Source organism: Peromyscus eremicus, chromosome 14, assembly GCF_949786415.1.
Source record: "Peromyscus eremicus chromosome 14, PerEre_H2_v1, whole genome shotgun sequence".
Classification (NCBI taxonomy): Eukaryota; Metazoa; Chordata; class Mammalia; order Rodentia; family Cricetidae; genus Peromyscus; species Peromyscus eremicus.
In genome coordinates this window covers 62418243-62441169 of record NC_081430.1, presented here as the reverse complement: position 1 = coordinate 62441169, position 22927 = coordinate 62418243, and the positions used below count along the sequence as shown (strand labels likewise).

The window sequence follows — 22927 nt, the reverse complement described above, 5'->3', positions numbered from 1 at the left end:
TTCCTCAGACAGGATGAGGTTTTGGATCTCAGAGTCCTGCTGCCTGACCCAGGTTTACTCTGCCACCTTCTCCAGCTGGACTAGGTCCTTATCTAAGAAGTACCCTGCCTCATAAATATGCAAATCGTGTGAGATTACAGTGGTAAATACAGAGGTGTCCACACCAAACACCAACATATGATCTGTGTCCTCTCCACAGTCACTGAACACACAGGTCCTCACCATGGGATGGAACTGGAGCATCTTCTTCCTCCTGTCAGTAACTACAGGTAAGGGGCTTTCCAGTTCCAAACCTGAACAAGGAACAGGGACTGAGGTGACAATGACATCCACTCTGTCTTTCTCCCCACAGGTGTCCACTCCCAGGTCCAGCTGCAGCAGTCTGGGGCTGAGCTTGGGAAACCTGGTTCCTCAGTGAAGTTGTCCTGCAAGGCTTCTGGCTACACCTTCACTAATGAATATATGCATTGGGTGAAGCAGAGGCCTGGACAGGGCCTGGAGTGGATTGGATGGATTTATCCTGGAAATGGTGGTACTAACTACAATCAGAAGTTCAAGGACAAGGCCAAACTGACTGCAGACAAATCCTCCAGCACAGCCTACATGGAGCTCAGCAGCCTGACATCTGAGGACTCTGCGGTCTATTACTGTGCAAGAGACACAGTGTTGCAACCACATCCTGAGTGTGTCAGAAACCCTGGAGGAGCAGGAAGCTGCCCTGGGACTGAGATGACAGAGAAGATTAGCCTGGAGACTTGCTCAGAAATAATCACTTTGAGTGTCCTTTGTCACTTCACAGTCTTTTTTTTTGCTTTTGTTTTAATTACGAAAATATTTCTTTCATTTTACACACCAATCAAAGATCCTACTCTTCCCTACTCCTTCTCCCCAGCCTCCCCCTCCTAACCCACCCCACATTCTCCCCAACAAGAAGACAAGGCCTCCCATGCAAGACACATTCAGTAGAGGCAGGTCCAAGCTCCTCCCCCTGCCTCAGGGCTGCCCATGGTGTCCCATTATAGGTAGTTTGCTCCAAAAAGCCTGCTCATGCACCAGGGATGGATGCTGATCTTACCACCAGGGGCTCTCCCAAGCAGCTCAAGCTACATAACTGTCTCACCATGTAGAGGGCCTAGTCCAGTCCCATGCAGGCTCCACAACTGTTGATGCAAGTTTCATGAGTTTTCACTAGTTTGGTTTGGTCATCTCTGCAGGTTTCCCCATCATGATCTTGATGCACTTGCTCATAGAATCCCTCTTCTCTCTCTTTGACTAGACTTCTGGAGCTCTGCCTGGTGTTTGGCTGTGGATCTTTGCATCTTCTTACATCAGTCACTGGGAAAAGCTCTGTGATGACAGTTAGGGTATTCACCAATCTGATCACTTGGGCAAGCCAGTTCAGTTCAGGTACCCTTTCCACTATTTCTAGTAGCCCAATCTGGGGTCATCCTTGGGAATTCCTGCCAATTTTCCTAGCACATGGTTTCTCTCTATCCCCATGGTGTCTCCTTTCATCATGGTATCTCTTTCATTGATTTCCCATTCCATCCCAGTTCCAGCTCCTATTCCTTATGTTCTCATCCCCTACTCCCTACACTCCATTGCCCACAACTCATCCCTAGTATATTCATAGAAATCTCATGTATTTCTTAATGCAGAGGGAAGATATTATATTGGAATGGATATTTTTACCAAATAAACCAAATAAATAATTAAAAACTTATGTGGAAAAAAATTTCTGACTTGATTTGGAAAGGAAAATTGAGACTTCGTCAATTAGCAGGAATAGACCCAGCAGAAATCGTCATACCTTTAACTAAGGAGGACATTTAAAAATTATGGATAGAAAATGAACCTTGGCAAAGAGCTTGCAGTAATTTTTTGGGAGAAATTAACAGCAAATATCCCAAAAGTGATAAAATTGATCTTATAAAGAGAGTTGATTGGATCTTGCCTCGAATTGTATGGGAAAAAGCCATATCTGGAGTTTGTACATTTTATACAGATGCCAACAAACAAGGAAAGGCAGGTTACAAATCAGAAAATTTAAGTAAAGTGGTTCAAAGTCCTTATAATTCAGTTCAAAAATCAGAATTGTATGCTATTCTGTTGGTATTAATGAATTTTTCAGAACCTCTCAACATAGTAACTGACTCTCAGTATACTGAAAGAGTAGTTTACATATTGAGACTGCAGAATTTATCCCTGATGCTTCAGAATTAACTTCACTATTTATTCAATTACAAGATATAATCAGGAAAAGGAGTCATCCTTTATATATAACTCACATTCGATCTCATACTGGTCTGCCAGGCCCTCTAGCACAAGGCAATGATGAGATTGATAAATTATTGATAGGAAATGTGCTGGAGGCCTCAGAATTTCATAAAAAACATCATGTCAATAGTAAATGTTTAAAAAAGGATTTTTCCATAACCTGGCAACAAGCCAAAGAAATAGTAAAGAAATGTCCTACTTGTTCCTTCTACAATCAAACACCATTACCAGTAGGATGTAACCCAAAGGGTACTCAAAGGAATGAAATATGGCAGATGGATGTGTTTCACTTCGCAGAATTTGGAAAATTGAAATATGGACACCATACCATTGATACTTATTCAGGATTTCAATGGGCAACTGCTTTGAGTTCTGAAAAAGCTGATTCTGTAATCACTCATTTGCTAGAAGTTATGGCCATCATGGGTATACCTGCACAAATCAAAACTGACAATGCTCCATCATATGTCTCTGTTCAAATGAAACAGTTTTTTGCTTATTACAATATAAAGCATATTACAGGCATACCACATAATCCTACAGGTCAAGCAGTTATAGAAAGATCAAACAGAACTCTAAAAGACATGCTAAATAAACAGAAAGGGGTAACAAAAAACCCCCAGAAACAGACTGCATAATGCTCTATTAACTTTGAATTTTCTTAATGACAATGAGAAAGAAACAACAGCTGCAGAGAGACATTGGATAATAGAAAAAAGTACAGAATTAAATCAGCCTATATACTTTAAGGATGTGCTGACCTCAGAATGGAAACCAGGGTATGTGTTAGTTACATTGGGGATGAGGTTTTGTTTTTGTTTCTACAAGAGAATATAAGCTGTGGGTACCATCAAAATTGATAAAGGTTCGATTTGAACAAGAGAAACCTCTTAATTAGAGGAGGTGATAGTTCATCAACCAGCATGAACATCCAATTTAAACTAACTTATATCAGTAACACATGCCTTTTCATTTAATCAGATAACTTGCCAAAAAGGAACATCCCCAAAAAAACCTTGGGGAAAGGTTTTTGTTTTTGTCTTTTAGGAGAATGAAGGTTAAGGAATCTGAAGAACACTGGACAAATGAGACAACTGAAGAAAAGGGACAAATCATCTATCCCAGGAAGCAGAGTGAAACGGCATATGGGTATATATTATCTAAAACATTTTATGTCTTACTAAATGTTTGTTTCTGCTTTTCTTTAAAGATTTAACACTATTGGTCTTCTAATAGTCCCAGTTCAATTAAAATTTAAAGCTGACTTTGGAGTTGGAGAATGGCTCTCTCCTTCTTTAAACTCAAGCATGTTGTTAAAAAGAAAATGCAAACTCCCTGTCTCATGCTAGAATAAAAGAGCCATCTTCTGCTATGGGACAGAAGAAAAGCCAAATTAATTAAGGGACTATTTTATTACTAATCTCAACTCTTTGATTCTATTCTGATTCTTTAAACTTTTCTTAAAGTATAAATTTTATATCAAAATTTACAAGATTAACATATATATATATATATACACACACACACATTTTAAACTTTGTTAAGATATGAATGGTCATATAGAATACTAACTAATTCTGGAAAAAAGGCTTCAATTAGCTGCATATATATGTCTTTGTGTTCGAGTCTCTTATCAGTTTATTGCAGGAAATCATGAACAGGGCTTACATCAACTGAAGTCTTCAGGAAGAAAATGGGGCCCCACAACAACAACAATTCCACATGGAAAATAATAATATCACTAAGCTGACAAACATCTACAGATCAGCTTTGAACTACAAGGTGCTCAGAGCAATTTTGAGAGGGCTAGCTGAGATGGTCCAGTCTCAAAGACTACTTGAATAAGGACTTGAGATAATCCCTGAACTTTGGCATTATACACAGCCTGGATAATGAAGGATATAGTTACCTTTCCTAGAATTTGACAATTAACCTAAAATTTTTCTTTCAGGATAAAGATACCTTTGCCCATACCCAGCAGGAAGCAATTTTAAGAATACGACGCCCACATTCCCAAAGAGGTGGTATGGGGCGGGTGGTTTTTTGGTCTTTTTAATGGGTTTTGAGTATGGGATAATTTTTATTGTTTAAGGGGGTTGGTTACAAGTTGTTATCAAGGGTTAGGAAAACGGTTAATAAAGGAGATTAGATTTAAGGTTCTTGTTTTAAAAAAAGGAAGAAAAGAAAAGAAAAGAAAAGAAGAAAAAGACAATTACTAGTTTTAAATACATTGGATTGGATTGTTTTATATTCTATACAAATTATACATATTGAAATTGATATTGTTAGAAAATGCTATATGTATATTTCTAATTGTACTTATACCGTTCATTTAATAATGCAATTTTCTGATCCTTGAATGCTATTATTACCAACTATTAGCATATAAAGAAATGAAAGTTAGTAGTTAGACATTACAATAGAACATGTAGTCACATTAGATATGTTTTAAAAATTGAGCAGATATATTTTAGACAGGTCATCTTCAAACCCTTCAGAGATCTACAGAATATGGCATTTAAAATGTTTTAATAACTTAGAAAATTTTTCTTTTTTGAGACATGCCGTCTCCTGGCAGTACCAATCTACTTCAGAGAAAATATGGGCATTGAAGAAACTGCATATGGAGTTAACTTTCATTGTGGCAAAAGTTAGCCACTGGACAACAAAGTATCCTCAAATCAACAGGACAAAATGGACAGACAGGACATGAAACAAAGGACTACTGATTCTTGCCAAAGCAAGCATGGTTATGGCTTTATCAAAAGGCATCTTCTGAGGCCAGGACAATATGGCACCATCCCTGAAATGGTCTTCGCAATTTGGAAAAGGTACAGTGCCCTTTTCTTTGAAGGCAGCTGAACAGGCAGTGGGCCGATGGCTTCTGATGTACAATGGAACAGCAGCTGAAACAGTTATTCTTGAAGAGTAACTAAGCTCACGCCTCTCAATAGTAGACTGGCATTTGATAGAGGGATGTGGAAAAGAATGGGATGCTGAGATGAAGCCATATATACACAGCCAAGAAGAATGGACAGTTGAATTAAAAAACCATCAACAATTTCCAGAATTTAAAATCCTGAATCATGACATGACACTAGTGGAATTCAGGTGTTTCTGGTACATGGACTGCTCTCACCCAATGTGAGGTTGAACTGTTGACCTTGTGTACATCCTACTTCACAAATGAGTCTGTCAGATATGCTAAGCCTATAGGCTGAAGATGATGCCCCAGCACTGCGGAGAAACCTCAGGTGACTGTACAGGCAGCTGGCTGTTTCTGTCAACTCACAAATTTTTTGGAAGTTGCTTGCATGCACTTTCTGTTTTTATTTTTGTTTGCTAATATTATTTCCTTCTTGGGTCTCTGAGGGATTTGAAGATTAGTTAGTTATAGGTGAAGGTTAGTTATAGTTGAAGATTAATTAGGATAGAAAATGAATTAGATACATTTTGGACTTAACAAAATAGGATAGATAATGAAATTATTTTCTCTGAATTTGTCAAATACAAATGGACTAGACATTGTTTAGATATTTATTACTTGTATATATTGTATATAGTTATTGTTCTTTTGTATATAGTTTTTCTTTTTTTAGTTATAACCTTTTTCTTTTTATTAAAATAGAAAAGGGGAAATATGGTGGTATTTTACTTGTACTGAAATGTGATTTTAATTGTATGTTAATAAATAAAGTTGCCCAGGGGTCAGAGCTATTAGAGCCATAGCAAGAGTGTGGCTGGCGGTGGGTGGTGGTGCACACCTTTAATCCCAGCACTTGGTAGACAGAGCTAGGTAGATCTCTGTGTGTTCATGGATACAGCCAGCATTGGAGACACACGCCTTTAATCTCAATCCCAACCATAGAAGACCTGAAAGTCTCTATAGACAGGCAGTGACGAGGGCAGTCATGTGTTTGGGTTTACAACCAATGAGAAGGCAGAACAGAAAGGCTATAAAGACAAACACACAGGAAGTAGCTCCCCTTTCGGAGAGCTCTCTTGGCTGAAGAGGATCGCTGAAGCAGGAAGGGTGAGGCTCTTAGCTCTGACCTCTTGGCTTTCTTCTCTGAATCGGCTCTGTGTTTCTTATTTAATAAGACGGTTGGTTACATCTACAATTTCCCCTTCTCAGGGTGATCCATGCTTCCCACTTTGGGTCTTCCTTCCTTTGTAGATAGTTTCTCTGGTATTGTGGACTGTTGTTTAGTTTTCATTTGCTTAACACCTAGTATCCACTTATGAGTGGGTATATACCATGTTTATCCTTCTGAGTTGGGGTTACCTCACTCAGGATGATATTTTCTAGTTCCATCCTCTTGCCTGCAAATTTCATGATGTCATTGTTTTTCTCTGCTGAGTAGTACTCCATTGTTTACATGTACCACATTTTCTTTATACATTCTTCAGTTGAGGTACATCTAGGTTGTTGCCAATTTCTGGCTATTACAAATAATGCTGTTATGAACATAGTTGAGCATGTGTCTTTGTGTTATAACTGAGCTTTCCTTGGGTATATGCCCAAGAGTGGTATAGCTGGGTCTTGAGGAAGATTGATTCCCAGTTTTCTGATAAACTGCCACACTGATTTCCAAAGTGGCTGTACTAGTTTGTATTCCCACAAACAGTGGAGGAGTATTCCCCTTGCTCCATATCCTCTCCAACATAAGCTGTATGCATTGCTTTTGGTCTTAATCATTCTGACAGGTATAAGATGGTATCTCATAGCTGTTTTGATTTGCATTTCCCTGATGACTAAGGATGTTGAGCAATTCCTTAAATGTCCTTTCGGCCATTTGAGATTCTTCTGTTGATAATTCTCTGTTTAGATCTATAGACCATTTTTAAATTGGACTGTTAGGTATTTTGATATCTAGTTTCTTGAGTTTTTTATATATTCTGGGGATCAGCCCTCTGACAGATATGGAGTTGATGAAGATCTTTTTCCATTCTGTAGGCTGTCATTTTGTCTTATTGACCATGTCCTTTACTCCACAAAAGCTTCTCAGTTTCAAGAGGTCCCATTTATTAATTGTTGCTCTTGGTGTCTGTGCTACTGCTGTTATATTTAGGAAGTGATCTCTGGTGCCAATGTGTTCAAGACTACTTTCTACTTTCTCTTCTATCAGGTTCAGTGTAACTGGAATTTTGTTCAGGTCTTTGATCCACTTGGATTTAAGTTTAGTGCATAGTGACAGATATAGATCTATTTGCAGTCTTCTATATGTTGACATCCACATGCCAGCACCATTTGTTGAAGATGCTTTCTTTTTTCCATTGTATGGTTTTTGTCTTCTTTGCCGAAAATCATATGTTCATACGTGTGTAGATTAATGTCGGGGTCTTCAGTTCAATTCCATTGGCCCACACGTCAGTTTTTATGCCAAGTTGTTTTTATTACTGTAGCTCTATAGTAGAGCTTGAAGTCAGGGATCATAATGCCTCCAGAGGTTGCTTTATTGTACAGGATTCTTTTAGCTATCCTGGGTTTTTTGTTTTTTCCATTTGAGTTGAGTATTGTTCATTCCAGGTCTGTGAAGAATTGTATTAGGATTTTGATGGGGATTGCATTGAATCTGTAGATTGTTTTTAGTAAGATTGCCATTTTTACTATGTTAATCCTACCTATCTATGAGCATGGGAGGTCTTTCCATTTTCTGATATCTTCTTCAATTTCCTTCTTCAGAAACTGAAAGTTCATGTCATAAAGGTCTTTCACTTGCTTAGTCAGAGTTACCCCAAGGTATTATATTTTCTTTGTGGCTATTGTAAAGAGTGATATTTCTCTAATTTCTTTCTCAGTCCATTTATTCTTTGTATATCAGAGGGCTACTGATTTTTTTTAGTTAATCTTGTATCCTGTCACATTACTGAAGGTGTTTATCACCTGTATTTGTTCCTGGGTAGAATTTTTGGGGTCACTTATGTATTATAACATATCATCTGCAAATAGTAAAAGTTTGACTTCCTCCTTTCCAATTTGTATCCCCTTGATCTCCTTTTGTTGTCTTATTGCTCTAGCTAGAACTTCAAGTACTATATTGAATAAATATGGGGAGAGTGGATAGCGCTGTCTTGTTCCTGATTTTAGTGGAATTGCTTTGAGTTTCTCTCCATTTAATTTAATGTTGGCTGTTGGCTTGCAGTAAATTGCCTTTATTATGTTTAGGTATGTTCCTTGTATTCCTGATCTCTCCAAGGCCTTTATCATAAAGGGGTGGTGGATTTTGTCAAAGGCCTTTTCAGCATCTGATGAAATGATCATGTGGTTTTTTTCTTTCAGTTTGTTGATATGGTGTATTACATTGACTGATTTTAGTATGTTGAACCATCCTTGCATCCCTGGGATGAAGACTACTTGATCATGGCAGATAATTTTTTTTGATGTTTTCTTGGATTCAGATTGCCAACATTTTATTGAGTATTTTTGCATCAATGTTCATGAGAGAAACTGGTCATTAATTCTCTTTTTTGTTGCATCTTTGTGTGGTTTAAGTATCAGAGTAACTGTAGCCTCATAAAAAGAGTTTGGTAAAGTTCCTTCTGTTTCTATTGTGTGAAAAAATTTGAAGAGTATTGGTATTAACTCTTCTTTGAAATACTAGTAGAATTCTGCATTGAAACCATTTGGTCCTGCGTTTTTTTGGGTTAGGAGACTTTTAATGACTGTTTTTATTTCCTTAGGGGTTATTGGTCTGTTTAAATTGTTTATCTGGTCTTGATTTAACTTTGGCATGTGGTATCTATCCAGAAAATTGTCCATTTCTTTTAGATTTTCCAATTTTGTGGTGTACAGCTGTTTGAAGTATGACCTGATGATTCTCTGGATTTCTTCATTGTCTGTTATTCTGTCTCCCTTTTCGTTTCTGATTTTCTTAATTTGGATTCTCTCTCTCTCTCTCTCTCTCTCTCTCTCTCTCTCTCTCTGCCTTTGGTTAGTTTGGATAAGGCCTTGTCTATCTTGTTGATTTTGACAAAGAACCAACACTTTGTTTCATTGATTCTTTGTATTGTTCTCTTTGTTTCTATTTTATTGATTTCAGCTCTCAATTTGATTATTTCCTGGCATTATTCCTTCTGGGTGACTTTGCTTCTTTTTGTTCTAGAGCTTTCAGGTGTGCTGTTAAGTCACTAGTGTGAGATTTCTCCAACTTCTTTATGTGGGCATTTAGTGCTATGAATTTCTCTTAGCACTGCTTTCATAGTGTCCCATAAGTTTGGGTATGTAGTACATTTATTTTAATTGAATTCTAGAAAGTCTTTGATTTCTTTCTTTCTTGCTTGCTCAAATCATTGGTGGTTCAGTGGAGCTTTATGCAGTTTACATGAGATTGTAGGCTTTCTGTAATTTTTGTTGTTGAAATCTAACTTTAAGCCATGGTGGTTCAATAGAATATGGGAGGTTATTCTATTTTTTTTTTTTTGTGCGTGTGTCTGTTGAGATTTGCTTTGTGACTGAATTTGTGGTCAATTTTAGAGAAAGTTCAGGGGGTGCTGAAAAGAAGGTATATGTAGTGGGTAGCCATTCCAGCTTTAATCTGGAAGTTCCAACCCCCATTGAGGCTTTGGCAACTGTCATGCCTACAAGGCAGGGCCAAGGGAGGACCCTGGAGACACGAGATTGGGATGGGCCAGCTCTCTCTCTCTCTGTTCCTGGACCCTGGAAGGTGGAGTTTGACCGAGCAGAGCTCAAGAGAACACCCACCGCTGGACTGCAATACACCTTCCCCAGACCCCGTGACCTACCTGTCCCTTCATTTGTAAGTTACCCACTAATTAAATCTTCCTTTTAACTACGTGGAGTGGCATTAATAATTTCACCAATATCTGGCACCCAACATGGGGCCAGAAGAAATTCCTCTCCAGGACAACTGAATAAACCAGTGCCTAATGTAATAACTGATACTGCAATGGATGATAAAACAGCTCTGATAGATGGATCACAGTTTACAAAGAATACTATAAAACAAATATTTTGGCAGACTTGCATAAATGAACAAAGACCAAAGCTTAGAATTCGAATTAATGACCTGGTCCTGAAGGGCCTGGTAGACACAGGTGCAGATGTGACTATAATTGCACCAAAATCATGGCATCCGAATTGGCCTCTTCAAGAGGCAGATGTCCAACTTTTAGGGATTGGAACCCTATCTCAGATAAAACAGAGTTCGAGATGGGTTGAATGCATAGGGCCAGAAGGACAGAGAGGAAGGCTGAAGCCATATGTAGCAAATGTAGCAGTAAATCTTTGGGGCCGAGATCTGTTACAACAGTGGAATACCCAGATTAAAATTCCTACACTCTCAGAAAAGGAATACAGACCAATGCATGTTTCTAGGAATATCATTATATGCTATAAAAACAGTCACCAACCATTCAGGCTTTATACAAACAGAGCACAACTGCTGCTGAACTCTCAGAAGTACCTTTAAAATGGCTAACTAATAAACCTGTCTGGGTTGGACAATGGCCTTTGACAAAAGAGGAGCTACAAGCTTTAGAACAGCTGGTTCAAGAGCAGTTAAATGCTCAACACATTGAAGAATCTAACAGCCCTTGAAATTTTCCTATATTTGTTATTTTTAAAAAAAGTCTGGTAATTGGAGAATGTTGACAGATCTGAGAGCTATTAATAAAGTAATTCAGCTGATGGGCTCCCTACAGACTGGGATGCCCTTGCCCTCTCTGCTACCCAAAGAATGGCCTATAATAGTTAGTGACTTAAAAGACTGTTTCTTTACCATACCATTACAAGAAAATAATAGAGAAAAATTGCCTTCACAGTACTTAATTATAACAATTCTCAGCCAGTCAAGAGATATCAATGGAAGGTCCTGCCACAGGGAATGTCAAACAGCCCTACTTTGTGTCAATACTTTGTTCAGAAACCATTGGAGATAATTTGTGTAAAGTTTCCACAATCCATAATTTATCACTAAATGAATGATAACCTATTAGCTGATCCAAAGTTAGATACATTAGAAAGCATGTTTGAAGAAGTAAAAAAAGTTTTGTCTCGCTGAGGACTGTAAATTGCTCCTGAAAAAATGCAAAGAGGAGATTCTATTAATTACTTAGGATTTAAGATAGAGCTACAAAAAATTAGACCCCAAACGGTACAAATAAGGAGAAATTGATTGAAGACTCTTAATGATTTTCAAAAGTTATTAGGAAACATTTCCAACTTACTGGGTATCATGGGAATACCCAAAGATGGACTACAAAATTTGGCTAATACTCTAGAAGGGGACAAAAAATTAAATAGTCCAAGAGAATTATCAGCCAAAGCTGAGAAGGAATTGGCTCTAGTAGAAAAGACAATTCAAGAAGCACACGTGGATGGTGTGGATTCAGAACTTAAATTCATTCTTGTCATATTCCCCTCCAGACATTCTCCCACAGGTATTTTGATGCAGAGGAAAGATATTATATTGGAACTGATATTCCTACCAAGTAAACCAAATAAGAAATTAAAGACTTATATAGAAAAGATCTCTGATTTGATTCAAAAAGGTAAATTAAGACTTTGCCAGTTGACAGGAATGGACCCAGCAGAAATTGTAGTACCTTTAACTAATGAGGAAATTTCATCACTATAGAAAGATAATGAATACTGGCAGAGAGCCTGCAGTAACTTTTTGGGAGAGATTAACAACTACTATCCCAAAAGCAAGAGAATAGAATTCATAAAGAAGACTGAATGGGTCCTTCCTCACATTGTACGACAAAAGCCAATTTCTGGAGTCCTCACATTCTATACTGATGCAAATAAATCAGGGAAAGCAGGATATAAATCAGGAGACTTAAGTAAAGTGGTACAAAGTCCATAAAACTCTGTACAAAATGCAGAACTGTATGCCATTCTTATGGTACTGATGGACTTCACAGAACCCCTCAATATAGTCACTGACTCTCAATATGCAGAGAGAGTTGTTTTACATATTGAAACTGCTTAATTTATTCCTGATAATACAGAATTAACTTCATTATTCAAACAATTGCAGGAAATCATCAGAAAAGGGGAACATCCTATATATATAACACATATCAGATCCCATGCAGGTCTGCCAGGACCTCTAGCACAAGGCAATGATGAGATTGATCAGTTACTAATAGGTAATGTGCTGGAAGCCTCAGAATTTCATAAGAAATACCATGTAAATAGCAAAGGTTTGAAGAAAGATTTCTCCATCACTTGGTAACAGGCTAAGGATATTGTGAAAAAATATCCTACTTGTTCCATCTATAACCAAAACCCATTACCTGCAGGGAGCAATCCAAAAGGTATACAAAGAAATGAAATTTGGCAGATGGATGTGCTTCATTTTCAGAATTTAGAAGATTAAAGTATGTTCATCATACCGTTGACATCTATTCAGGACTTCAATGGGCAACTCCTATGAGTTCTAAAAAGGCTGATTCTGTGATTACACACCTATTAGAAGTTATGGCCATCATGGGAATACGTGTACAAATTAAGACAGACAATGCCCCAGCATACATCTCCAATAAAATGAGACAATTCTTTGCTTATTACAAAATAAATTATGTTACAGGTATACCACACAATCCCCACAGGCCAAGCAGTCATAGAAAGACCCAATCGAACTTTAAAGGATATGCTAAATAAACAGCAACAGGTAACAATGACTCCTAGAAATAGATTGCATAGTGCTTTATTAACCTTGAATTTTCTCAATGCTGATGAGAAAGGAACAACTGCTGTGGAGAGACATTGGATGACAGACAAAACTCCTGAGCTAAACCAACCAGTTTATTTCAAGGATGTGCTGACCTCAGAATGGAAACCTGGATATGTTCTACATTGGGGAAGGGGTTTTGCTTTTGTTTCTGCAGGAGAAGAAAAGCTATGGATACCAACAAAATTAATAAAAATTCAATTCAAACAGGAAAAACCCCTTAATGAGGAGAAGTAAAAGATCATCCACCAATGTGACATCTCTACAATTTGTAAGAAAAATTTAATAATCAAAGGTTGGGGTAGGGTTCTGTTTTTGTTTTTCCAGGATAATGGAAATATCCATCTTCCAGAAATCATAAGGCCTTGGATATTTGGATGTTTACAGCAGAAAGAAAGAATCTATTGGTACCAATCTACACACGGTAAAATCTCACTGTCTAACCTTTATTTCTCTATCAATCTTAAAAAAGTTGTGGTTCCAATTCAACTATAAGCCAAGCTGGCTTTGGAGATGGAATTGGCTCACTCCTTCTCTAAACCCAAGCATATTGCTAAAAGAAAAGGTTGAGAGATTCTTCAGTCCCATATCAGAAGGGCCTTCTGGTGTGGGACTGAAGGAAACCAATAAAAAGGGAGCATTGTCTTCAAGATTCTAATTCTCTCCATGCTTACTCTTGATTTCTCAGAATCCCTTCTTACATGTTTTGTCCTCTTTAAATCCAAACTTTCAATTTTGATAAAAAATAAGTTTTTCCAATAGCAATCTCTGAAGTCTCCAGAAGGAAGATGGGGCCCCAATAACAACAACTCCAGAATGATACCATGGTAATCATCATCATACTACACTTCTTGCCAGAATTTCAGACAATCTTACCCGTTATGCTAAGACTTGCTGTGGAACCTACAGTTAGTCTAACTGAGATTTAACTATCTGAGCTTTCACACAGTACCCAACAGAGATATCATCACCCCTTAAATAGCAGGAAGCAATTCTAAGAAAACGACGCCCCTTCTCCCTTAGGTTTCATAATTCTCAGGGTTATGGATGATGGTTATAGGGTTGGGGGTGGAAGAAAATATTAGACTCAGTATTCTCCTAAAAAAAGAGAAAAGAAGAAATAGAATGGATAGGTATAAGATATTATGGTAGATTATGGTATATACTAGTAAACAAATTTAGTAAAATAGCAGTCTTAGATAATTTGCACTGTTATGGATTCTTATATGTTGATACAAATGTAAACTATTTTATATTCCTTTTTAAGATAATTTGTATATTGATACAAATACAGAACTATATTTGTTATAATGTACATATATTTCTACTCTTATTTGAAATATTTGTATATTGATACAAAAGTAAATTTATATCTGTCATACTTTGTGTATGTCTACTTCTGTTTAGGATATTTGGTATATTGATATATATTTAAGATTATTGTCATATTGCATATTGCACTACATATTCCTACCTCTGTTATAAATATCTTGTGTATTGTCACAATTTTGAAATCATTGTTCTTTACCATACATTTGCTTATAGACTGTTCACCTTGTTTACGTGAAGCCTTACTCCATAGGTTATTTCAGTAGATAAGACTTACAGATTTATAGTCACCTATGCTTGTCATCTCTATAGTTACGTTAGTTAGGTTATCCAGATTTACAGATACATAGCTCAGATGGACAGGTAATCTTCAAACAATTCGTAGACCTAGAGAATATGGCATTAAATAACTTAGAATTCTGTTGACGTGAGACACAATTGCTCCTGGCAGCACCAATTTGATCCCAAGAGAATGTTGGGCTTCTAAGTAAGATATTTCCATTTGGAAGTTTGTCTTCTTGGCACAAAATGGCCTACTGGGCAAAGAAATGCCCTTGCCTCGACTGCTGACAGTACAAATGCAATGCTGTCCTTTCTGGACAAGCGGGACACAAGGAAAGTGACCACTGTACTCTGCCAAGATAGGGTAAGATGGTCTTTCAGAATTCCTGCTTCTGAAAATGGTCTGTCAGATACTTTAGGCCTGTATCCAATTTGAATGCACCAACAATGCTGAGAAACATTAGGTGACTCTTCAGCCTGCCAGCTGTTTCTGTCTACTCTTGCAAGATTCCCGAAAGTTGCTTGCATCCATCTACCATTTCTCAGGTACCAATATATTCCTTCTCAGGTCTTTGATGGGATTGAAGACTAGCAGTTATAGTTACAACTTTATATATATATATATATATATATATATATATATATATATATATATATATATATATATATATATATATATAATCTTAGATAGAACATATTAAGTATTAGATTCGGGTTCCTTAGGATAGGACATCTTTTGGAATGATCTTTGTAACATGCCATTTACCTATGCTCTATACTTCTCTGGATTTTAGTATGTGTTTCTTGCTTGATATTGTTCACATTGGTTGTAGTTCCATCTTATCTAGGTCATTATCCCTCATTATTCCTGGACAATATTTGATAACCATTCCTTTGTATATAGTCTTGTATTAGGTTAGAACCTTCTTATTTAGACAAAAAGAGGGAGATGTAGTGGGTAGCCATTCCAGCTTTAATCTGGAAGTCCAACTCCCATTGAGGCTTCGGCAACTGTCACGCCTACAGGCGGGGCCAAGGGAGACCTGAGATCAGGATGGACCAGCTCTCTCTCTGTTCCTGGACCCTGGAAGGTGGAGATTGACTGAGCAGAGCTCCAGAGAACACCGCTGGACTGTGATATACCTTCCCCAGACCCCGCGACCTACCTATCCCTTCATTTGTAAGTTACCTACTAAATAACTATTCCTTTTAACTACGTGGAGTGGCCTTAATAATTTCACCAACAGGTATATTCTTTTTTGTTAGGGTGGAATGTTCTGTAGCTATCTATTTAGTCCATTTGAGCCATAACATCTGTTATGTCCCTTATTCCTCTGTTAAGTTTCAGTCTGGCAGATCTATACAGTGGAGAGAGTGGGTGTTGAAGTCTCCCACTCTTAATGTGTGGGATTTGATGTGTGATTTAAGCTTTAGTAATAATTCTTTTGCATATGTGGGTGCCTTTGTATTTGGTGCATCCATGTTCAGAATTGAAACTTCGTCTTGGTGGATCTTCCCTGTGATGAGTATGTAATGTCCTTCTTAATCTCTTTTGATTGATTTTAGTTTGAAGTTTATTTTGTTGGATATTAGGATAGCTACACCAGCTTGCTTCTTAATTCCATTTGATTGGAAGGTCTTTTTCCAGCCTTTTACTCTGAGGTAGTATCTGTCTTTGAAGTTGAGGTGTGTTTCTGGTATGCAGCAGAAGGATAGGTCCTGATTTCATATCCATTCTGTATGACTGTGTCTTTTTATAGGTGAATTGAGTCAATTGATATTAAGGGAAATTAATGACCAGTGATTGTTAATTTCTGTTATTTTTTGGTGATAGTGTGTGTGTATTTCTTTTCTTTTGGATTTACTGCTGGTGTGTTATCTATTGCCTGTGTCTTCATGGGTGTATCATTACGTTCATATTTTCCTTCTAGTGCTTTCTGTAGGGCTGGATTTGTAGATAGGTGGATAGGTATTGTTTAAATCTGGTTTTATCTTGGAATGTCTTATTTACTCCGTCTATGGTGATTGAAAGTTTTGCTGGGTATATTAGTCTAGGCTGGCATCCATATTCTCTTAGTATCTGCATTATATCTGTCCAGGACCTTTTGTCTTTCAGAGTCTCCATTGAGAAGGCAAGTGTTATTCTGTTAGGTCTGCCTTTATAAGTTACTTGGCCTTTTTCCTTTGCTGCTCTTAATATCCTTTCTTTATTCTGTATATTTATTGGTTTCATTATCATGTGGTGAGTGGATATTTTGGAGGTGGTCTAGTATATTTGGTATTCTATAAGCTTCTTGTATTTTCATAGGTATTTCTTTCTTTACTTTGGGAAAGTTTTCTTCTATTATTTTGTTAAGTATATTTTCCATGCTTTTGAGTTGGTATTCTTCTCCTTCTTCTATCCCTATTATTCTTAGGTTTGGCCTTTTCATGGTGTCCCAGATTTCCTGGACATTTTATGTTGTGACTGTTTTGGTTTTGGTGTTTTTTTTGACTGATGAATCTATTTCCTCTATTGTATCCTCTATACCAGACATTTCCACTTCCATCTCTTGTACTGTGTTGGTTATGCTTGCACCTGTGTTTCCTGTTCATTTACTCAGATTTTCTATTTCCAGCATTCCCTCTGTTTGTGTCTTCTTCATTGTTTTTATGCCACTTTTCAGTCTTGAACTGCTTCCTTCTCATGTTTAATTGCTTTTTTATGGTTTTCTTGGCTTTTTTTAAAGGGAGTTATTGATTTTTTCCAATTTTTTGTTTGTCTTTTCCTCAATTTCTTTAAGGAAATTTTTCATTTCCTCTTTAGATGCCTCTAACATTTTCTTGAAGTTATTTTTAAGGTCACTTTCTTCTGCTTCCTCTACATTATGATGTTCAGGTCTTGCTGTTGTATAAGGGTTCTGGTGATGCCATATTGCTCTTTATGTTGTTGTATGTATTTTTGCACTGGTATCTACCCACCTGTTCCTCCAATAGATGCAAGAGGTGTCTGTGTCTGAGAGAGCTGCTATTGGACCAGTCTGTGCTTGCTGTGTCTGTGTCTCAGGGGGCCACTCTGGGTCCAAACTTAGCTCTTAGTCTAATTGGAGCTGGCAGATTCTGTATCTCAGGGAGCTGCTCTTAGTCCAATCCAAGCTGGCTCGTTCTGTGGCTCAGGGAGCCACTCTTGGTCTTATCAGAGCTCTTAGTCCAGTCAGAGCTTGTGGATTCTGTGTCTCAGGAAGCCACTGGTGCTTCAGGGAAATGGATATTGGGGCAGGACATGGGTCTTGTAAATCAGTGGGTCCAATGTAGGGTTTTGGTGGAGAGCCTGCCCCCAGGAGTCTTCCCTGCTGGTCAGCAACTCTTGGTCCAATGAGAGCAGACAGATTCTGTGTCTCAGGAAGCCACTGGTATCACATGGGGATAGGTATTGGGGTAGAGCATGGGTCCTGTAGATTTCAGGGTCTGATAGGGGGTTTTGGTGGGTGAGCCTGGCAACTGGAGTTTTCCCTGCTGGCAGGCAACAGGGGCAGAGATGGGTGGGGGTTTCTGGGGACTGGCTGTATCCCAGGGCCTAGGTCCTTGAGGCGGGACTCTCTGGGTTGGAGAAGAGTCACTCAACTCTTGGTCCAATCCACTTCACAGTCTTATAGAGTTTATGTAAACTTTTCAAAAGGACTGCTAGAATAAAGTGAGGCTTATTCAGAATGCCCCTAGAGTACACCATAACTTGACCAGTTCTTTCTCAGTGACCAAAGATATTTACATGAACCTTCACTAACAAAGAAAAAAAAAGCTGTGGCAACACATTATCATATATATATACATATGTATGATAATATATTATAATATATTATATAAATCAGATATGTATAATTACATGATGTATGAAATATCAGATATGTAAGAGACTGGGAATGTTGCCGGAGTAGTTGTGTATAAACTATAATATCACTTTGGCCAGTAAAATACAAGTCAATCAATAATATCAGCACAAACAAAATCCCCTTTCAAAATTCAATTTGATTTACCTGACATATCAAATACTTTGTTGAAAGTTCTCTCCATAGATTTGTAAGTGGTCACTTTTCCATTCATATAAGTATAATTTTATATATTTATTTATAGCTAAGTCTAATTCTGAACTGCTTTTGGTAGTCTCAATCAAATTCCTTATTATTTCAGAATTAGAGATGGAGCAAGAAGTCATGGTGTGGGGTCCTCAGGGTGTAGAAGTTGCTACTTTGGCAACAAGTTGGACTCCTACTTTGATAACATTGGGCCAAAGCAGTGTGATTCCAGCTGGAATCTAAGAGCCTTCTTCATGTCATCAAGAGCACTGGGTGATCATTCCTCTGTTTCCTAAAATTGTATTGTCTTTGTCACAAGTTCTAGATTGACACTGATTGACAATGAATAGACATCAGTACATAGTACACGAATTCCATCCAGATACTTTAATTTTTTCTTAGAGGCAGCAAGGGCAACCTATGGTTTCCCTTGATTTTTGGTTCTGTTATAACTTTAACATGTCTGAATCCAATCATTTCTGTCTACATATGCTTTTTTGGTACTGTTTGGTTTTGTGTTCATTTAGGAGAACACACACTTGGCCTATACAAAGGATGAATGGCAAGAAAAGAAATAATTCTGCCATTGATAGCTTGCTACAACCTTTTTGATTAAAACAACAATAACAAAGTGGGATTCTCTGGTTTAAAGATTTTTTTTTTAACTCAGATCAAACCCAACAAGCTGTGGAAACAAAACCCTGTGACTACAAATTCCAATTAGTTTCCCATCTGACCTGGCTTTTCTCAAATACATGAACACTTTCAGTTTGAGAGTTGTTTGAGATGTCTGTTTTCCATCCATTACATTTAATTTTCTATTTTCTCCTGGAATTTATTCTCACAGTTGTTCATTATCCTTCCTTATCCTCTGCCCATGTTACTCAGGAAATTTTGCTACCACCAGGTAAAGGTGGACAGAAATTTCTTCTCTTCTAAGTCCTAGTGCTCTTTCATTGTGCTCTGTGCAACGTAAAGTATCAACATCATCATGAGCTTTCTTGTTCAAATATAAACCACAGAGGGAGGATAGAAAGGAAAGAGGGGCTCCCTTATCTGTGAATTTTGGGAAGCCATTTACCAAAAGACCAAGAGTGATAATGAATGTTGAGTTGCTGTTAGATTTGAACTAGCTGGACCCAAGCAAGTTTCAAAATATTGACTTCCAATGGGACAGGCTGGATTTCTCAAGGAGAGACAAAGCTTCCATCCTTCATAGAATTCCATGGTATGGCTGTCCTGATGCATCACACAGGGTTCCTGGGACAACCTTCCTGATCTGTACAGAATTGCTGAGAGATTATAAAACTCTCTACAAACATTTCAGAGCAATCCCTACATGGGAGTGAGATTAATCCATTGGAGACCATTTGCTGGCAAAGTAAACACAGAGGGACACGGTCAGAAATTGTATATAATGATTTTCAAATGACATTAAGTTCATATACTCAATAGTGTTGTTAAATACTTTTGCCATGAGTCAGCAAAAAGAGAAACCCAACATAATTAGTTATACAGAGTCTGGGGAGCAAGTGCAGAGGAGCCAGAAAGGCTGTTTACTGACTCTACTCAAAGCTTTTTACTCTCATTTAAACACATACGAGGACTAGAAGACCATCTCCAAGGCAGTTATAAGCCTTCTCTAGAAGGAATCAAAATCTGACATGGAGAAATTCAGGTAATTCCTAGAATCTATGTCACTCACCTGGGAATGCTACAGAAACAGAAATGACATAATTCAAAGGCCTTCTTAAGTCACCGTGAAGACACTTTATCACATAGAAGAACCAATTCATCAGTTGGGAAACTAGAGTCTGACAATCTTATATCATGGAGAGGCAATTTCAAGTCTTTTCATGCTGAGTTTTACCCCCATCAGTATGGAGTGTCATGTCCTAGGGAGGATGCAGGACTGGAGACATGGAACAACATCAGAGCAAAGACCTAGGGTGGAGGCTCTATATTTCTCTCCACTTTTTGGAACTCACAGACTTGGTTCCTTTATTACTTTAAAAATGTTGAAAAATAGTGACTTGACATACAGGAGTGCTACACACAACACAGCTCACACCAGACTAATAATAAATATAATAAAGTTCAAATTTTAGCTGCTTTTTGAACAGAGAAATAATACTCTAAAGAATTTATGTATCATTGTTTTTCAATACTGGGTATCACACACAAGACAGTTTGCATGAATCTACACTAAGCTCCATACTTGAAATAAATATCTTCGATTTAATATCAGGATTCAACATTCATAAACTTTTCTAGTACTTCTAAAATTATCAAAATTTTATCATAATAACCTCTGTGGAGCAAATAAGGCAGAGGGGTGTCTGGTAAAATACACAATGAAATAAGATGAATTATACAACCAATATGTAATATGTAATAGGTAGTTACTTAATTTTTTTCCCAAAAACTCAGCTTTGTCTCTTTTTTTTTTGCTCTAGGCAATCAGATGTCTAATAATTCCACCACAAAACTCATTATACAGCAGCAGGAAATGCAAACAAAGCCTCCCCCTGACCACCCAGCTCCAGCTGAGGAGCCCAGCCCTGGATACCTCAGTATCCCCATTCAGTGTTTAGCACTGAACACACACCACTTACCAAGGGGTTGAATGTGACAACAGATTTCCTTGTGGAGTTTATAAATAAAATATTTTTTGAGAATTTTCTTAGCCCGAGTACTGTACACATTCAATATACCCACTTAAATTCCTCCCATGTCCAATTCTCCCTCCATCTCAAATTCATAAATTCAACTTAATACAAATTTTTCCTCTGTGTGTGTATGTGTGTGTGTGTGTGTGTGTGTGTGTGTGTGTGTGTGTGTGTAAGTAACATACAGAGCCTGGTTATGGTTATGTATATGCACATGTGTTTAGAGCAGTAAACTTGGAACTGAATATCCTATAAGGGAGCTTGTCGATGAAAAAAGATTCCCCCTTGTAGATGTAATTCAGTGTAGATGTAGCCAACGGTTTTATCAGACAGAAAACACAGAGCCGATTCAGAGAAGAAAGCCAAGAGGTCAGAGCCAAGAGCCTCACCCTTTCTGATTCAGGGATCCTCCTCAGCCAAGAGAGCTCTCTGAAAGAGGAGCCCTCCTTCCTGTGTGTCTGTCTCTATAGTCTCTCTGTTCTGGCTTCTGATTGGTTGTAAACCCAATCATGTGACTGCCTCGTCGCTGCCTGTATGTACCGCCCTCCAGGTCCTTAAAGGCGTACACCACCACTGTCACGCACTTGCTATGGCTCTAATAGCTCTGACCCCAGGCAATTTTATTTATTAATATAAAATACCACCACACCCCCTCCCTCAGAAGTCATTGATTACCTGTAGTTCCTCACTGAGAGGCAGGGAACTGACAGGTTTCCTCCTGTACTAGGGAAGTCTAATTTAGGCATCAATATTGTAGAGATTTCATAGGTGCAGCATCCATGTCTTGCACAAAGATACAAACTCACAGTGGCATCCGGGTCCACTAGACCTTAACATTTTTCTGTTTTCTCCTCAGGTCTTTCCCTGAGCCTTCAGTATAGAATTTACATTGAAGAGGTATCAAGTGTAGTTGGCCATCCCAGGGTCACTTGTTCTCTGCATGTTTACCTGATATGGATCTCTGTAATAGTCTCCATCTGCAATTAAAAACAAGAGCTTCATTCATGAGGGAGAAAGAGCTTTTATCTGAGGGTATAAAGATATGTTTTTAAAACACATTCAGAATACATATTTGTGTCTTGAAGGAAGGACACCGTTGTAGGTCAAAGTGTTTGTAGCTGGGTTGGTGTTTACCTTTCTGCTTGGATACCATGCAGGCAGACAATATTTTGTTAGAGTAACAATAATATCTGTTTGTACTTTAGGACTACTCCATGAGCTTGTGTCCATTCTTGACACTGCTCAGGTAACCAAGAAGCTGATACTAGATAGCCCTGGGGATGAGGAGAAAACCCAAATCAATCTTCTGCTAAAGAAGGCATAGGGACAAAAGTTTCTGAAAAGGCTGGGGAGTCTGGCAGTACTGAGAAGCAAGAACATTGAGGATTAGGAGGCTTACGAGCTAAGTAAAACAATGTCTAAACAGAACTTCAGAAAAACAAGACCATGGTGAAGACTGCCTAAGTCTTGGGAAAGAGCAATGATAACACGATGGCATGAGGAGGAAGGTCACAGGAAGAGAGTAGGTTGTAGGAAAGGAAGGAAATGGATTACCTGGTGGTCTAGGGCAGGCAACTCTCTCAAGGTCCAGGTGAATCTTTGCTATGGAATGTGGTGG

At 38.0% G+C, this 22927-nt stretch overlaps 1 protein-coding gene across 1 annotated transcript; it reads left to right on the top strand.

Moving 5' to 3' along the window:
- The first annotated feature begins 217 nt into the window (after positions 1 to 217).
- On the top strand, positions 218 to 22633 carry LOC131923968 (uncharacterized). Its single transcript, XM_059279181.1, has 4 exons — positions 218 to 269; positions 353 to 778; positions 21097 to 21213; positions 22515 to 22633. Exons 1-4 carry the CDS (start codon positions 224 to 226, stop codon positions 22631 to 22633), a joined length of 708 nt encoding a protein of 235 aa, XP_059135164.1. The 5' UTR covers positions 218 to 223.
- Positions 22634 to 22927: the final 294 nt, after the last annotated feature.